The sequence below is a fragment of the Cheilinus undulatus genome, linkage group 4 (genome assembly GCF_018320785.1).
Source record: "Cheilinus undulatus linkage group 4, ASM1832078v1, whole genome shotgun sequence".
Lineage (NCBI taxonomy): Eukaryota > Metazoa > Chordata > Actinopteri > Labriformes > Labridae > Cheilinus > Cheilinus undulatus.
The window spans coordinates 40010593-40029624 of NC_054868.1; the positions used below are offsets into that span (position 1 = coordinate 40010593).

Here is a 19032-nt window from a genome sequence, read left to right on the forward strand (position 1 = left end):
GTTAGGCTGCCTTGCCATAAATATCTCTGATAATATAATAAAACTAGGAGCATTTTTTAAGGCATGAATGTTAAACTAAAATAGATAAGTATCAAATGATTATTTCACTGTTTAGGCTGTCATTGACTGACTGAATAGAGAGTGAAATGAGATTTTTCTGAACTGTGTTCTAGGGGGAAACCTATCCTGTATGTGAAAACAGTAGCAAAGCTGTGGTTGATACCTGACACTGTTTTTGGCATCATACTCTTGGCTGTGTTTATATTTACCTTTTCCTTTTATAAACTCAACCTTTTTTTCTTTTGAAAGCATCACATTTCAGTAACAGTAATACAGTTTTACACAGTTTCTCTTTGGTTGTGTTTGTTCTATGTTTCTTTCAAGAGTTCAGTGGGAGCTGGTTAAATATTTACAACAACATCAAAAATGGGCTTTCTGTTTCTCACCGGTCTAACTCTCTTTAAAAAAAATAAAAGATTCAAACAGTGAAATGTGTATGATGCTACTTTTTGTCCTCCTCAGCGTGGCGGCTCACAGTAAACAGAATCTGATGACCGTAGCAAACCTGGGCGTGGTGTTTGGACCAACATTAATGAGGCCACAGGAGGAGACTGTCGCTGCCATCATGGATCTAAAGTTCCAGAACATCGTGGTTGAGATCCTCATCGAACACCATGAAAAGGTAACAGACAGATGGATTAGACTGTATAGATGCACTATCAGAAAATCTAACATCCTATCTAAACAGGGAATTTCTTCTGTTTACGTTCTTCAAATGCAGGAGCAACTTTAATATCTTTAATAGGAGATAAATAGGGTCTTTCTCTTTTTATTATCATTGATACCATGTTTTGAACAAAATGTCTGTTTAACTTGTCATTTTCCACCACAAGATCATATCATAATAGAAGATACCAGAATTAGGTAACATGACATCAGTTTACTGCACAAAGCACCGTTGTGTTTACCGACCTGGCCACCACATGCAATTACCTGATACTAAAGGATATCAAAAGTGCAAGCAAAGCAGAAATTAGTATGTGTTTATGTGCAGATTTCTTGGCACAAAGGGCTTTTTTGAAGTTCTGTGTTTTGTTCTGAAGTTTTGAGTTGGCAGTTTCCGTTGGCAGGAGGTGCACACACTGTGCTGTACCTCAATTAGGGATGATACAATGCTCTACTTTTCTGTGGGTTCTGTTTGTTAAGACTGTTTAGATATGTGTATACTGTATGCACAAGAAAACCCTACCTTTTCTTTGCCTCAGAGTCCTCTAAAAGCATGAGCTTGCAAACTTTTCCATACTATGAACTCCTGTGACAGTTGACCTCGGTCAAAGCCACGCTTTTGCAAAATTTCTTAAATTCTCCTTAAGTTAGGATGGAAAATGTCAAAAAATAAAAATACAGCATCTTTATATGTTTCCTTAGTTTATTAACTATTAAAATGTGGTATTCATTTAACATCTAACAGTAATCAACAGTGATAGCAGGCATACAGGCGCTAAGGATTCATCATGGGACGTGACAGCCTGGGGCTTGAGGGAGGGTGCAGAGTCAAGCTCAACAGCATCTTTTTTGTTAGTGCCCTTTCACTCCTGTTAATAGGCACAGAGACTGCCAGCGGTTTTCAGGGCCTGGGCACACCCACAGCAACTAGGGGCTCATGGCAATCCTACTACCTGACTGGACAGTACCCTAGGCCTGTGGTTCCCAACCTTTTTTCCTTGGGCCCCCCCACCCAACTCATATCTGAGAAAAGTTAAGCCCCCACATGACCCACTTGGAAAAAATTACTTAAATTTTAATTGTTTTCTTTGACAAAGTCCCATAATAATAGGCCAACATATGCTTGTTCTTGACAAAACACCTGCGTAAAAACTGTCCATTATTATGACAGTAAATCAGGGCCACGCTAGAAAGCAATTTTAATAAAGACGATCTGATAATTTTCAAGAAAAATTTGAAATTCTCAATTTTAAAAAGTTGTGAATATTCGAGAATTTTGTATTTTAAATGTACATGAACTAAAACAGGATTTTTTTAGACCATAAAGTTGAAAATCCAACCACCATTTACAGTTTGGATTTCTACTGTACACTTTTGTAAATGTACAATTTTTAAAACTTGACATTTTTTAATTTCTAGTGTCAAGAAATAAGACTTTTTAAACTTGTAAATTCTGAGTTTGATTTATTGTAAATACACAACGTTATCATCTCAAAATTGACACATTTCCAAAAGTATTGATTTATTTTCTTTTTCCACAAAAATTAACAGAGTTATGAATCATTTTTTCATTCTTTAGGTTGGCCCCAATACAGTATGTTTCTGATCCAGGTTTAAAAAAATATCTATGCACATCTAATTTTGACAACATCAGGGCAGACAGGTCCCTTTTAAAATCTTTGGTGCCCCCCTTGGGGTGCCCAGACCCCAGGTTTGGAACTACTTTCCTAGGTTGTGCTAACTCACCACATCCATCTTTCATATGAAGTTTTTTGCATATTCAAAGTTTCCTTATTTATTAGAAATTTTGAAAATGTGGTATTTGTTCATTTCTTCAAACATCTTGTTTGTAAATAGTACATACTGGCATTGAAAAAAGATCCTGGTATGTACTGATCACTGACATTATTAAATTATTATTGCCACAACAAATAATGGTATTAGTTGAGTGCAACCCTCCCCCAAATCTCTACAAGTTCTTGTACATCCTAACACCCCCAGACCAGACTCCAAGTGGTCCACTTTAAAATCAGTCTTAGGTCATTGCCATCTTCTTTCATGTGAAAGTTTCCTGTCTTGAGGTGATATCTTAAATTCTCACTGGAACTCACCTGATCCTTTCTCACCTCGAAATAATTTTACTTCCATTGGCTCAATGCACACTTTCTCTCTGGTAAATTCACAAAATCTAAGTCTTAAGTCCAACACCTGCTCTCTTGATCCATTTCCCACCAAATTGTTTAAAGTTGTCTTCCATTGTCTAATAAATCATATGGTCAACATTATCAATAGCTCTCTGCAGACTGGCATATGCCCTGCTGCTCTTAAATGTGCTCTCATAACTCCTGTTTTAAAGAAAAGCAACTTAGATCCATTAATCATCAATGAATAAAGACCTATCTCCAACCTTCCTTTCATTAGCAAAATTCTGGAAAAAGTTGTTTTCAACCAAGTCAACCATTATCTCTTAACCAACAATGTACATGACAAATACCAGTCTGGCTTTAGAACCAACCACAGTACAGAAACAGCACTTGTAAAGGTAATCAATGACCTCAGGATAAACAGGGACACTCAAAAAACTTAAATCTTTGTCCTGCTGGATCTCACAGCTGCCTTCGATACTGTACATCATAAAATTCTCATCCATAGACTCCATGGCCATGGCTTATCTGGTCCTGTCCTCATGTGGTTCTCATCCTGCCTGCAAAACAGAAAGTTCTTTGTTTCAATTGGTAATTTTAAATGTGTTGAAAGACATGTCTTCTCTGGTGTTCCACAGGGCTCAATCCTTGGGCCATTACTCTTTAACTTATATATGCTCCCACTCCAAGATATCATTAATAAACACAATATATCATACCACTCATATGCTGATGACACACAACTGTACATTTCTTTTTCTTCTGGTGATTTTAGTTCAGTAAATAAACATCTACATTGCATACGGGATGTTAACAGTTGGATGGCAAACAGTTTCCTAAAACTTAACCCAGATAAAACTGAAATACTTATTGCTGGCCCCAAAAACCAAAGAACACAACTTCAATTGCATCTAGATTCAATATCCATAGTTAGCACGTCAGAAATCTTGGCATCATTTTGGACTTAGATCTCAACCTTGAAAACCACATATCCAGTATCACCTAAACATCATTTTAGCATTTGAAAAATATATCCAAAGTCAGATCATTCATCACCCAAAATGATGCAGAAAAATTCCACCAGGTTAGATTACTGTAATGCACTATATGCTGGACTACCAAGACAATCAGTTAGTAAGCTACAGTAAATTCAAAACGCAGCTGCCAGAGTCCTAACATGCACCGGGAAATATGATCATATCACTCTGGTCCTCAGAACACTTCGTTGGCTCCCTATACAATTCAGAATCATTTTTAAAATCCTCCTTCTAGTCCATAAAGCTTTCCATGGTTCAACCCCTGCATACATTTCCGACCTGCTCACAGTTTCTAAACCAACCCGACCCCTCAGGTCCTCAGGTGAAGGTGTTTCAGCAATACCTAGAATCAGAACGAAGGCTGCTGAGGGGGCCTTCGGTTACTGCGGTCCTTTTCTCTGGAACAGCTTCCCTGCAGACCTGAGATCTATCAAAACTGTTTCTTTCTTTAAAAGTAAACTAAAAACATATCTGTTCTCCAAAGCATACGAATAACTTCTCTGTATGTTTATGTGATCCATGTGCCCTTTTTCTTTCCTTTTATGCTTTCAATTGTTTAATTTGATTATTCACAAGCCTTCTAAAGGGTTTTTTATGATTGTGGAATTGTTGATGTTTTTAAACCCTCTCTGTAAAGCATATTGAGCTTTGCTGTAATGAAATGTGCTATATAAATAAAGCTGCTTGCTTGCTAGATCAAACACTATTTCACAAGTTCTTTGTAGTATTTTGGGGGTATTTGCATATTGTGTTTTTTTTTTCTTTTTAAGTAATAATAATAAGCAGAATAAGCTTTCTAGAGAGTGAGACTTGTACAAACTTAAACCATTTGAGAACATTACGGACCCACAGTAATTTAAAGAAAAAAAAACAGAGCTGTTAAAAGTTTAAGATGTAGAATTTCTTGATCTAGCCAATAGGGGGAGCTCCAAGTGCTCTTACTAGGTTTAATACATGATATTCCCTTCATTCTCCCTTGGTTTGTAATTCCTGCAGATTATCATATACATCTTATTCTATTTGGAAGCTCCTTTGTCTGTTTAAATATGTTTATTTTGGTAAGGACTTGTTTCATAACCTGTAGGTCATGGGATCATGTAATCTCCCCAGAATGTCATTAATCAGCGCCAATCCTCACAGGGGGATAATTGTGTGTGTCAAAAGGGAATAAAGGGTTGAGATTAGTTTTTAATCTGTTTGGAGCAGAACTGCACTCTGCATGGAATCAGATGAATCCAAGAGCTTTAAGTGATGATTTTTCATTAAATGGAAGAAGATGAACATCTGTAGCCACGCTCTCAAAACTAAAACGAGGGTATGAGAAAATACAGATGCCTGATGAACACTGACAGGGTACACAAATGTGCTAAAACAACACCAGCAGCAGCAGGAGCACAATGTATAGTGTGAATGTCTGAGACTACCCAGAGGTATCCAGCAGCGTCCAGGTGATAAAGGATGTAGTGTTAGAATGCAGCAAGAGCATTTTTGAAAAGTACAGCGTGTTAGAGCAGGGGAAAAGTTGAGCAGACAGACAGGCATTAACTTCCCTTGCAGCTTAGTCCCACTCTAGACTGTTGATACCCCCAGATACCAACAGTAGACTCTGTTTTACATTCACCTCCATCTGCACAGAGAGGCGAGAGGGAGAGAGCCAGGCAGCAGAAAACTCTCAGCCATATCAGATTTCTCACTTTTTCTATCTGACTCTCTCCTAGAAAACTTTCTCTCTCTCTTTCTCATGCCCCCCTCCTCTGTCTGCCTCTCCTGTTCACACTCTCCCTCACTTTCTCTGCCACTTTTCTCTCTCTCTCTCTCTTCCCTTCTCTACCCCACCTCCCTCCTCTCCTCTCCTCTCTTCGTCTGTGATCCTTTCTGAGGCTCTGCTGAGACTTCCTCCTCCTCCTCTGCAGCCCTATTCTCTTTTAACTCAACATCTGAAGTTTATATGTAAACACGGCCCGGTGTAAACAGGCTGCAAAAGTTGGCCAGCCCTGCTCCAGTCCAAACCCTGTTTATTTTACTCTCCACTCTTTGGAGAGTGGGTCAATTTCTCCAAGGAGGAATGTCACCTTTACTTAGACCCCAGATTTCTGGATAGCTTTTGAATGTGTTACATGTGGAGTTTGCTCATGTTTAGTTTGGCTCAAACTAAAATCTTCTCACATGCAGATTTTTAGGGTCCAATCAATGAGCTGCTCGGCACTCCCTTGGTTACATGCTGTGGCTGCAAATGGCCTTTTTCCATTCATCTATCACTATGTAAGCTTTTTAAAACCAGTTCACTAAGTGAGGTCAGTCGAGGACATACTGCGGCTGTTACTGCTCAACTCTCTGAGTTTTCTGCACTCTGCTTTTGGTTTTGGTGGACACTCATTCAAATTGTGTATTCAGATCTTTGCAGATGCTCCAGAGTCATGCCCTCTTTCACCTGCTGCCCCAGTATTCTCCGCCCCCACAAGGCAGTCCAAGAAGCTGAGTCGACAGAATCGGCCCCTGGCTGTCTACAATCCACAAGCCCTAGACATTCAGAATGGTAAGACATCTGCACATCTGTATATTTTCACACCTCTGTAGCATGTATTTTCTATGTGTTCAACATAGATTGATCATGTGTCTTGTATTGATTGTCAGCTGAAGAGGCCAGTATTTGGACCATCTATCTAAACGGTTCTTCAAAGTAGCCTTTTAAAAAAAAATAAAAAAAAAGTAGAAAGAAATGTGGATGAGTCATCCTGCTCTTAAGGGTTGTTCTAATTTAACATTCAGTAGAAGCTTGTTTGAATATTTGAAAATATTTCTCTTTCTGTGCTTAACTTTTCTCAAATTTTGGCCACTTTAAGGGCAACATCTTCCTTCTTAGCCCCTTTGTTTACGTAAACGTGTTCCGTAAAATCCCTGGTTTAAGTTGCACTAATACGTAAGACACAATCTGTTGAGGGAAAATAAATTATTTTAGCTGTCTCTGCGTTTGATGTTTTCTATTGTTAAGTCTGCAGTGTGCCATTTCTGTACAGCTATGTTGCTCTTTTAGTAGCAGGTGTCTTCAAAGTGTTGCGTCTGCAAACTTTTATTGTCGATGCTGATAGTTGTGAAGTCCAGACCCACAGTCTCCTAGTTGCTCTCCTCTGTTGCGTTGTCATATATGAGATGAAATGGCACCGTTTATAAAAACTATAAAAGCCATGTATTGTAGCCTCTTACCTTTTCTCCCTCTTTGAGGTTGCCGTTTTGCCGTTCCATTGATACTATCCTTGTGGAAGCTTTTCTAGCAAGTCTGAAACTTGGGTGACTTTCTGGGGTCTTAAATATACTGAACCACTTGGCATTGCTGGAAGTCCCAAGTGGTAGCCATGCGTTGTTTATCATATCTCTGGAATTGTTAGAAGGATCTCTATGGAGTGATTGGTGGCTTACCTTTTTGCTGATCTACGGGCAGATTCAGGCATTTCCATCCCTTCTGGAATATTTTAAATCCAGGCCCAAAGAGCAATGTTTATCCAGAGTTCTGATACAACAAATCCACATTGCTAAATCCATGATAATATGACTATATCTTAATACTTTTATGATATAAAACTTAGCAGTCTTGTTAGCTGTAAAAGACGACAACTACCTTCTAGCCTGTCGGCCAATCACAATGCTGCAATTTCTTCTTCTAGTGTTTTCTTTGTGACAGCAACCAATCAGGGCTAGCCAAAGATAATTAAGAGACATTATAGTTATTTGCCAGTTGGAAAGTTAAGAATAAATATGGCCCAAAAAGAGAGGACATTTTGGCTCCTAAAATAGGGTTAATGAGTATTTTATACACTCAAATACCAAATGAGCGTGAATTGGTTTAACGTAGATAATGATAGGGATAGTTTCTATTGTAGGTTTGTTAGAGAGTCGTGATTTATTCTCCTGGTAGACAAGGCCTGTAGGAACTAAACGAAGATGTTTATCTGGGTGTGATTTGTATGAAGTTATATGAGATTCAGTTTCTGTTTTCTTCTTTAACTTGGTCTTTCTTGTCATGTAACTTTTGACACATTTGTCTGACATCTTTGCAGCACACATATTATGATAGTCCAGATTGTCTATAACTAAAAAAGGTTGAGATTCTTCAGGCATTTTGTGACAGGCTGCGACAACCAATGGCAGGCTGCATCTTAATCATATCATACTTTGTCAAACTGCACGTCTCAACTCTGAGGGGACAGCCTGAATAGCTCATAATAGAGAGAGAAAGAGCCTGTAATGTGTTCCTCTATGTCTCTGCAGACAGGAACTGCTTTGAATAATGGCACAAATAGAGCCAACACAAAAAAAGCGCTAGGACTTTTTTTTTCTTTTTTTTTTTTCTTTTTGTAAATATTTGAATATTTTGAAGAAATCAATAACAAAATCTTATAATTTGTGCCAAAAATTATAATCCTAAACTATAATGGTCATCTAGATTTAAAGAAAGGTTGATGATGATAAAATGCATCAGATTGTGGCGAGTGGGTAATGGGTGGCTGCATTTGTAGGGGTTTAAAGAGCATCTTGTACTTCACATTTTAGGGTAGAGTTTTGCAGCAAATAGCACTCTGCGAGTGATGACATTGAACTAAAAGAGATATCAAAACTAACATGTTATCGTATTTTACATTAGATTACTTCTCAGGTTTAATTTACAAATGTTTTTTTACTTAATCTTTTACTGACTTTTTCTATTGCAAATACACAATATTTCTGGATTTTTTTTTCCAGTCAGGCTTGTCTGACACATCTACATCACGCAGATATCATTTTAATAGATAAATTAATGTTGACGTCAAATCTGCTATATATTTTTGCCTGTTAAGTTGGACACTGTGTCAGATTAGGCGATCATAGAGCCATGAATTTGTGCTGTGGCTTGATCAGCAGACTGGACAGACTGCATCACAGACTGCCTGACTTATCATCACTACTAACATGATGATGTTTGAAGAAAACGGGACAACTGATTTGTTAAACACAAATTTGTTTGAGCTGGGTGTACCTAATGTACTGCTAACTGAGCGTTTATACTGTATTATTTATCTATTTAAACATAATGATGAATGATGTGCTAACTTGATGTTAACAACTGTCATTGGGTTGCTGATGTTCATCTGCTGTAACGTCAACATTTGTTTTTTTAGCCTGTCACTCTAATCCCTCAACGATGCATCATAACAGCAGGGACATTATTGCTTAAACTCCTAATCAGCGTGCCAAAAGTCATTTACATCTGTGAGTGCAGGCTATAATCCCACGTGTAATGTGTATCAATCAGTCAATCATTTTTTTGTTTGCATAGCACCAATTCATAACCAAAGTTATCTCAAGACCACACCCTCCATTGTGGCCTATTGTAATAGACCTGTGTTAATTATTTATGCTATAATAAAATTTATACCCTATTAAGATAAAGACCAGTGTTGATTTATTATTAATAAATAAAGCAGTGAAGCAGAATTGCTCTTGGATTCAATGAAACAGTTCTAGTAATGATTATAAAAGTAAGAATGATGTTTAAAGGTGAAACAATGATCACTGTTACAATGATCATGGTTATTAAACCCTGCGCGGGACTGTTTTCTTCATCCCGCTCCCGCTGAATTTTTTACCATTACCGCCCGCACTCCCAATGTGTGTGTTTCATTCCTGCCCGCATCTGCAATGTGTATATTCACTCCCACCCGCACCTGCAAAACCCTGAGAATTCATGCCCGCACAGTAATAGAGATGCATTGATTCTGTGTCTTCTCTCGTCCCGCAGGAGAAAACACTTCATTTTATAGGCCATTAATAGAGATTCAGACCAGGTGTTGTTCCGGCGGTAAAGGGGAAACAAAAGTGTCCCGGAATACATCAAAAATGAAAAACAGTGCCTTGTGCAAAAACGGGCCAAGAAGATCATGTGAGTGCAAAAAACCTATTAATCTAAATGATTTTAAAAAACAATCAGTTGCAGAAAAGCACGTACAATCGCCCATCAACAGAGAGCATCTCTCTCCCTCACTCTCTCTCTGAGCGGCAGCTGTCAGTCAAATCTGCCGCGTTTCAGCACCAGGGAGAGCTCATTTAGCCACTCTAAGCATAAACATTAACGTTCACAACACAAAAAAACGATTTTTCAGTTGAATTTATTATTTATGAAACTGTACTTGTCTTGCCATTTAGTATTCAGTAGTAGATATTAATCTGTTATTCCATCAGAGCTTGTCTGCAGAAACAAAACTTGTCAGACTTGCCTTGTTTTCTTTTTCTGTTGTAAAGACCTTGTTTGAGCTTCTTTTCTACATCATTTATTGACTCCATCATCCTGTCGCTAGGCCACATCCTGATCCCGCAGTGTTTTTTTTTTTTTGCCGCCTGCAGCAAAGTTCAAACTGCCCGCTCCCGCGAGATTTGCGTTGGGTCCCACGGGACCAGGCAGGACCTGGTGGGACCCAATCCCAATGCAGCCCTCTAATGGTTATCATTATAATGATAGTAATATCATTTATTATTATTATTATTATTATTATTATTATTATTATTAACAAAAACAATTATAATACAAATAATAAATGTAATATGAACTCGGCATGAGTTGCATTACATATTATAATTTTCAGTTTTAGTATCATATTACTCAGAAGTGGCTAAAAAGTTCAGATTTCAGGAAGTTGATTAGTTTATATCCTCCTAGGTACCGGCACCATTTTAATGCTATCGATCTAGCACCGGTATTGTAAAAACACAAACGATACCCAACCCTAGCTTGTTGTACCTCAGGAACTGTATTAAACTGTTATGTATCAAGCCTCATGTAACACATGTATTGTCTATTAGTTAGATTTGAACAAAATTGTCAACATTAAATTATTATGTGATCACCACGGTGCCTCTTGGGATGCCATCAGCTGGAGGTAACATTCAAAATTCCTCCAAAATAAATATTCAGATTTCAAAAGCTCTTCTTAATTAGTTTATATTGAATGTTTAAGTTCAGAACTTTAAGGATCTATTTTTAAAACTGTTCTGGTGTCATATAAACTCAATTACTGTATTTTAAGCATACTTGATAAACTAGCTTTAGAGTGTATTTACCCTTTTACTGCTGGTCTCTGAAATTACTCATTCATTCACTTGTGCTTTGCATCTGCAATGTTGTGTGTGCTTGTTAAATTTGAAATCCTTAGATCCACTTCATATTCCACGGATACTTTATAAAAAAACGGTGAGCTGATCACCTGAACTCGTGACCCTAATGGTGATCTAACTTTTCTGATCCTTGTCCAGCCAAATCTCTTCCCCTCCACAACACTAAAGAAGTCTAAATCTGCTTACCAGATTGCCTCTCTTCACCTCTCTTGCACCAGCTTTTAACCTGAGGGTATTTTTATTATCAGGGATGAACGGCATAATCCTTTTTTAACCTCTATGAGTCCTACATTATGGTTTTAAAGTGCATTGTTTCAGTGGATAGAAGTGATTTTAAGGATGTGAAAGTAGAAAAGAAACAAAGGTGTTTCAGTGTCTTCTTGTGACACAAAGTGTCAAATCTCCCTGCAGATGTGTCAGGCTGAGTGGAGTTGCAGGTTCAGGTGATAATTTGCTGCAGATTCAGTGTTTAGAATAAACCTTCTTATACTGTCACAGAGTTATTGATGTAGTGTCATTTTTAAAATGTCAGTTATGGAATTAGTTTCTGCTCCTGATTTATTAAAAATTTTCCTAGATTTTAAAATATACAGAAAGATGAAAGCTTTAGAAGTTTGCACTGATGTCACTTTCAGCACGCGACACAGCTGCTTAGTCTGGCTGAATGGCAGAGTGGTTTGAAACACTGCTGAGGGCTCAATGGGAATGGATAAAAAAGGGGAAACAGGCTAATATCTGTTTGAATTAGGAATTTTTATTTGAATTCAGGACTCTGAAAAACTGTACTCTATAAGATGAATTTACTTAACAGTAAACCACCATTTTTGTTTAATGGTCAAATCTCACATGATGGGGGAGAAAGAGACTTAGGTTTGTTCATGTGGTCTCCATATAGAGTGTATAAATGTTAATACATCTGGTTGTAATTGGCTAGAAACGCTGCACAAATTAATTCGTTGTGATAAAATATTTGCCTTTAGATTAAATGCTTTGATACGTGTCCACTAGGAAATAAGAGGTAACTCTCCAAACAAACCGCATTTTAACATTTGCTTTGGTGCCTCTTCCTTGTCCCAAAAGCATGATCTTTACTTGTCAGTTAAATTCAAATAAAATAGCCTCCCTTGTGTTTCCTCCCTGTCTTAAAGTAAGGAGTGTATTCTTATGAAAAATACAGACTTAGTTTGTAAGTCTCGCCTGTTTTGACAGCAGTTTCATTTAAAGTCCCCTGTCAATGCCTTATGTATTGATAAATTATTCAGCTGGTTTAGGAGGCTAGTGATCAGGAGTGAGCAGGATAGGGCTGAAGTCTTACAGGGAGATAGAATCATTGTAAATATGCTATTAATCAAAATATTTTTTCTCTTACCTCAGTGTCAGTGGTTGCAGACGGTTCCAGTTTAACTACAGATGAAACATCAATGGGCAGCAACGAGTCCGTGTCATCCCAGTCATCATCTGCCTCAGCCTCTGAGACGTCAACAGAGAGGAGTGACCACGCACCGCTTAAAACCAGCCTCAGCTCAGGCAGCAACTCCAGGTGAGTGCTTCACTATGCCCGAGTCCGAAATCAATGTGTGACCATGAACCACTGAAAGAATGGCACTGGTTTGGAGCAAGTACACCTATAGTAGGGAAAGTAATGAATAAAGCTACATTTAAATGGGGATTCTGTACAGTGTTTAGGTTACACATGGTTAAATCCATAATTAAATCTCAAGGTGAAACTTTGCAGTCTTTTCTCAAAACACTTCAACAGTTGAGTTATCACAGGTACACTGCATGTTATCCAATTAATCCATGGGTCTGTTAATTCAACATTTATCCTGAATATTAATTGCAGAATATGTCGTGTTTGGGTGGAAATTAACAGTTTTGGAGATGAACTTGTGACTTTTGACAGGAGTATTATCACTGCACATAGAGACTGCTCAGCCCAACTCTTGATCATTGGAGAGATCTATCATTTTAGTGGAATCTATGTGTACAGATTCTACATTTGAGGTTTGAATTTTAGTATGAACTGTGTTTTAGTGTCTGTTCCCACTACTGTCCACCAGCCACATAACAGCAGGCTTTGACTTGGTTTGGATTAAAGAATTCATCAGAGTTGTATTAATATTCCAGAATATTCAGTCCATGAGAGGGAAATAAGTTGGACACTCAGGTCCTGTTAAAGATAGCACTACTCAAACGCTAAATAAAAACTCTGAGTAATGAATGATGCAGAAAAAAAGCCGCCAGAATGCGTCCCCTTGATGACATCCTGGCTCCCATCAGCCAAATCTATCAATGATTTTAAATTTGATATTGATCTATGATTTATTTATCTTTGTAAACAGATATTGGCAAGTGATTTGGTAAGAAGTTTTAGCTTTCGTTTGAAATCTGCTTAATACCAGTCAGATTTTAGGTTTCCCCGTTCCCTTGAATGCATCATAGGTGGGTGATCTGACCCTATTTCCATTTATGAAGTTTTTATCTCTTCCTGAAGAAAAATGTGAACAGGCTGTATTTAAAAAAATCTGCATGAAGTTATTATTTTGAGAAACCCAGACCTGTTAATTATACGTAAATCTGTTCCTTTTCTGGGCTCATACAGCTCAATAAACCAGACTGAATCCACATTTTAAATTACTGTTTGCTGCTAAACTGGAACTCACCAGGAACTGGATTGGCACCACTTTAAGGGGTGCAATGTACAGAAGAAAATGAAGTTAACTTTGTAGTTACACTTACTACACTTACTTACTTACTGACTGTAAACATAGCTGCACAGGGAACAGTGCAGCAAGTGGCATAATATGGCATATAGAAATGGCACATAGCTGTAAGATATTTTTTTCTTCATAAATATCAATCAGAATTAAACGGTATTTGCACATCTTTTTTTGTTAACTTGAACATTGTTGTTTATTGCATTTTCTTCTAAAGGCTAAAATGAAAAACTGAACAAGTTGAAACTGCTCAAAACTTTTTTTGAAACTGATAAAGTTGAGGTTTTTAAGTAGGGGAAATATATCTTAGAAATTCTGTTTAAATCCAACTTAAAGCAGTGTTTTCAGGTACCTTTCGGTAAGCTATGTGGTCCTCATCCACTGCAATTATATCTTGGGGTGTAACGGTATTTTTATTAGTCCCAAACCTCAACCTGCTGAGGTCTTCATCAGCTTTTGTCCCTTTTTTCCTCCCTTTTTCCAAAGTTAATATTTTCAAAGTGCACCTGTATTTGACTACAGAAATCCAGCAGTGCTTCTACTCGTTTGGCTTCACATTCACATGTTTCCTCATAGAAATTAGCCGGTAAACTTATGGCTTCCAATTGTGTAACTCGTAGCATATTAAATAAATCATACAATTATTTCCAATGAAGTTCCTAGTTAAGTTTTGTCTTCATGACCAGCCCTGTGATAGTAACACATAACTACGCCAAAGTTTGTTGTGATAGGCTGGTTATGACTCACACCATCATTCTTCATGTGTGCTGCAGGCAAAGGAAGTCCATGCACAGTATGTGAAAATAGCATTAACAAGCACTGGAATGTGTTGCATCTGATTGTGGGAATAAACTTATTGCAAATTCAAGCGTCTGCATCGGGCATCGTTCTGGTGTATCTGTGACCGCAGCAATATCACCAGCAGCATGTTGCACCAGCTGCGCTTAAGTCCTGCCTTAATTTATGGTTTAAAGTCCTCACTAAACTCTGTGTTGAATTAGTTATTACTTAAGTTGTTTAACTGTTTGGTTGCATCACGGAAACGTAAGATTGAGCTGAACAAGTAAAGCTTTATGTCCAAACTAAGCAAAATATTGTCACAGATATGACATTTTTGCTTAATCTAACTAATCGGTGAAAAGCATTTTTTAATCTAGGGTTTGTTACAGCACTGCCTCTTATTTGTTATTGTCTCCTAACACTCAAACAGCTGAAAATAGATTCTGTGAACAGCCATTTATCTTCAAACAGTGTTGAGAATGTGTACAAAACATGACAAGGCATTTTGCATAGGTGATTGACAATGTGTACAGCCTAAACCTTAAGCCAGTTTAAAATAACAACATAACATTAAGTGGTAGATCATTTAATTTAAATTTCATGATTCAATTTAATGGTTGATGGCAGAAATGCACTGCTGACTCTAAATGCCACAAAGTTCCTCAGCTTCTTGTCATGCTCTGAGTGATCCTGTCTTTTGAAAATATCACCATGACAGCCATATTTTACAGAGGAGTTAACACCCAGTAGAGGATGGGTGTAATATTTAAGTTATAACTCAAGCCTACGTTACACCTATCTCAGCTGGTGTAACAAACATTTTAAATGTTAGTAGAGCGTAAACTCCGTTGTAAGTAAGAAATTACATTCAAGCGAGAATACATTTGAACTTACGCAACCCATATCTGAACCTGAACCAAGTTTTTACATGCAGGGTCACTTTGAATCTGTATGCACAGTGTTCAGTTCCCTGACTTCTGATGGTCGCATCAGACAGACTTTTATTGTAAATTAGTTGACATGACTGACATCACATGCCCTGTAATGTGACTTTTACACACTGTAATTGTGATGGTAAAGCAATATGTTGTCCAGCCCTAATGGGCTCAGTGTAGTGATGCTTTTCCTCTCTCTTGCTCTCCCTATCTGTCCTCTCTCTCTCTTCTTAGTCCTTGGTCCTTTCTGTTGTTTCCAGCCCATGCCTTGTCTTGAATGCTGATGTGTGAGGGATGAATTATTGGGTTATGCTGCAGATGTTAGACACTCTGCTGTGTCATGTCTACAGATTCACCTTGAAATAGACTTTTTCCCTCATTCTCTGTCGCTTTCTCCTGTCTCTGTCAGCTGAAAGAAGCCATAAAATAAAAACAAATCCACTTCACAACTTGACAGAGGACACTGTGATTCCTCTCCCACTTTGACCCCTGTGGGTGCGTGCCCACCTGTGTGTGTAGGCATGTTTGTATAAACTATTCTCTCTTAAGTTGCAGGATTGGACAGACATGGCTCTATATTACTTATGTAACCACTCGCTTTTTTTCCCCCGCGGGTATTTTTTCTGCTTTCCCACATATGTGGCATCATGTCGGAGGACGGAAGGAGCGAGCAGGAGGAGGTCGTAAATCTCAGCTCTTATTTGTTTGGGAGACAGGTGGCCGAGCGTTGGCCGTGTAAATCGTATTGACATTGGGGAGATATTCATCTTGTTTACCCTTATAGCCACAGCCGCTGTCCCTTTATGAAGACTTGCACCATATGTCACAGGGTGTCGCCCTGGCTTTGTTCACTCATAAATCTTAGCATGTGAGATGGTGGAGACCTGTTAGCACAGCACCTTTGGCCTGGAACCCGGGGATTCAGCTTCAGTCCTCGCCAAAAAAGAGCAGTAGGGATGGCGATTGCTGTGTTACTTTCAGCCACTCAGAAATCTGCACTGTGGTGAGCTCAAAAGTGCACCTGAAAGTGGAAAACAGCAAATACGTGTCAGAAAAGCTGCAGCAAAATCTGCCTGGTCATACACAAATGCATCCTGACTCACGCAGTATCAAGCAATAACTCTTTGTGGACTGTGGCGTGATTTATCATCTCCGTCATTTTCGATGTCTTGCCTCATTTCTCCTTTTCTCCCTAAATACAGCTTCCCTCTGTGGTTCTGCTGCCCGGAGTCCTTCCCTATGAGGTTTCATCTTTTGGCCACTTTCTCCTTCCTCTCCCCTGCCGTCCTCCAGCCCTCCATGCCTCTCTCTGTCGGACAGCTGTGGCTCATAAAATGGTGGATCAGAGTTTATTTCCTGCCCACCCAAACTTGAGGTGCATGGGCGGGCAGCTTGGCGCTCAGTCTGATCCCACTTTTCTCCTAGAAACACTTAAAAATCTCACGACTGGCCCTCTTTCTCCTGTAGAAAGATAGTCGATAGCTCGGTTCATCCGCACGTTAGCTCCTCGCCAGGATCAACGAGGCCTTGATGCTGCAGGGGGAAATTCCTGCAGTAATGAGAAGCAGCAGTTGGCTTCTGTTGATGGATTTCTCCTCGCTACTTACCTGGCAGCAGAAGACAATGTGATGATGCTGATAGTTAAAATGATAAACCAAAGACCTTTAGTTGCCGTTATTCAATTTTTAATAGCGATGTTGCAGCTACTAAAAAGTTAATATTCTCAGGAATCAGGGTAAGGATTTTTACATACAGTACATTTTTACAGCTGACTGTATGTAATCATGTTTACAAGAGAAGCTTAGCTAGGCCTGTGTGGGGAAAAACAACCGGATGAGTAATTCAAAGCTTGATGCTATTTTTGTCCAAGAGAAATGGCAAATGATTTCCCTTGGATTGGCTTAGCTATAATTGTGAAAGCAATTTTGGGATGAATCCATTTACCTCTGGTACATTTAGCAAGTTTCTAGGGCAGCCATGTGTCCTTATCAGTTTATTCTAGCGTCATTGCTGTGTCTCTTTATTTTGAAGATCAGCTCCCTTCAAGCTAAAATAAGCACGTAGATGTGTAAACTTTTCTCAGTTATATGTGAATGCACATTTAGTTTTATTGTCTTGGAGTTTTTGTTGTTTGTAGTTTGCTTTACCTGCAGAAGGCTGAGGAGTTGTGGCCACTCTCCTCTCCCTTATCTTGGCTGTGACCCAGGCAGACAGTGGTTGTGCCTGGGCCCAGGTTAATGAGTGGATTTGCTGCACTGCAGCGTACTGTCCCCCCATGCTGATGTGGAGCAGCTGAGCACCACAGTGGCCCCACACTGCTGCAGAGCTATAAATCACCCACAGTCAGGCCAGGCCCCTGAACGGAACAGCCACCGCTGGGGATGGACAAGCAAACTGAGAGGGGAGGCTGGGAAGCAAATGGAGGGAGGAAGAGATACATAGCGGGGAGTAAAAGCATGAACCCGGTACCGTGTGTTCACCTCCACCTATGTCCACATAAGATCCCCTACCATGTTCCCACCTGAAGGCCGCCGCTCGCTCTCTCTTCCACTGGTGCCAACGTAACTACTATTCACAACATCCTCTCAACCTCCAGCCCCTCCCCAGCTGCTCCCTCTAATTGCCTTTATTAACGTCTCTATGGGAGCGGCAGCTAGGAGCAATTTGCTCATTATGTACTGTATTAGCACCGGCCCTGGGGCAGGCATGAAACACAGAGGGAAGCCTGGCTTAGACTTCTACTCTCCTCCTCTCGACTCTGCCTTTACCAGGACCCCTGCCTCCCTCTGTACACTCATTGGCTCTTACACCAGCCTGGATGGCTACTTCTGGTACAGAAGAAGTCCATGGTTAAAGAGCTAAGAGTTATGGTTGTCTTTACAAATATAGAAGTCTTATACGTTACATGGGGTTTTAGGTACATACAAGGGGTGACAAATCAACATAAAGTGGGTCACCATAAGCCTCAAGAAGAGATTAATTGCACCTTGGCATAGATTCTACACAAATCTGGAACAAAACCACTATTTTCCAAAAGATATTCACTCATTTAGTGCTTTGTGGGGGATGACGGGGGCTGGTGCTGTCAAAAATGTTGGACCAAAATATCACAAAGGTGACTCAAACAACCATAACATATGATTCACAACATCTTCATATTCATCAAAGTCTTCAGTGACCCTATGTGTTGGGTAACTATAGATTTAACTGATTTCCTGTCGTTTTCACCCATCTTTACATGGGATAACATAAGGATAAGCACTGATCATTTTTTTCATTAGGATGGTTTTAAAAGTGTTCATACCTAACTTTCCTCACAGACAAAAGTATATTTGTTGAATCTATTGAGTTCATTCTTTTCCAATCTCTCCCTCTACACACAAGTTTGAATTACAATTTTACTTTTGGCTGTCCTCTGAGCAGAAAGGCAAACAACTGGCCCGTGTATGAATATTCCTCCAGAATTCAAACGTTATGTTTAATTCATGACTGTTTGCATCTGTCAGTCTGAAACCTCGCCCTATAAATTCTGCACATACAGACGATCCAG

At 39.0% G+C, this 19032-nt stretch overlaps 1 protein-coding gene across 3 annotated transcripts in view; it reads left to right on the forward strand.

Moving 5' to 3' along the window:
- arhgap10 (Rho GTPase activating protein 10) overlaps positions 1–19032 on the forward strand; it is a 90107-nt gene that overhangs the window by 59149 nt on the left and 11926 nt on the right. For all 3 annotated transcript variants that reach the window (XM_041785369.1, XM_041785370.1, XM_041785371.1), the window contains exons 18-20: positions 523–682; positions 6302–6443; positions 12425–12590. In XM_041785369.1, the coding sequence (XP_041641303.1) occupies positions 523–682; positions 6302–6443; positions 12425–12590 (468 nt within the window). The remainder of the gene's footprint in view (positions 1–522; positions 683–6301; positions 6444–12424; positions 12591–19032) is intronic.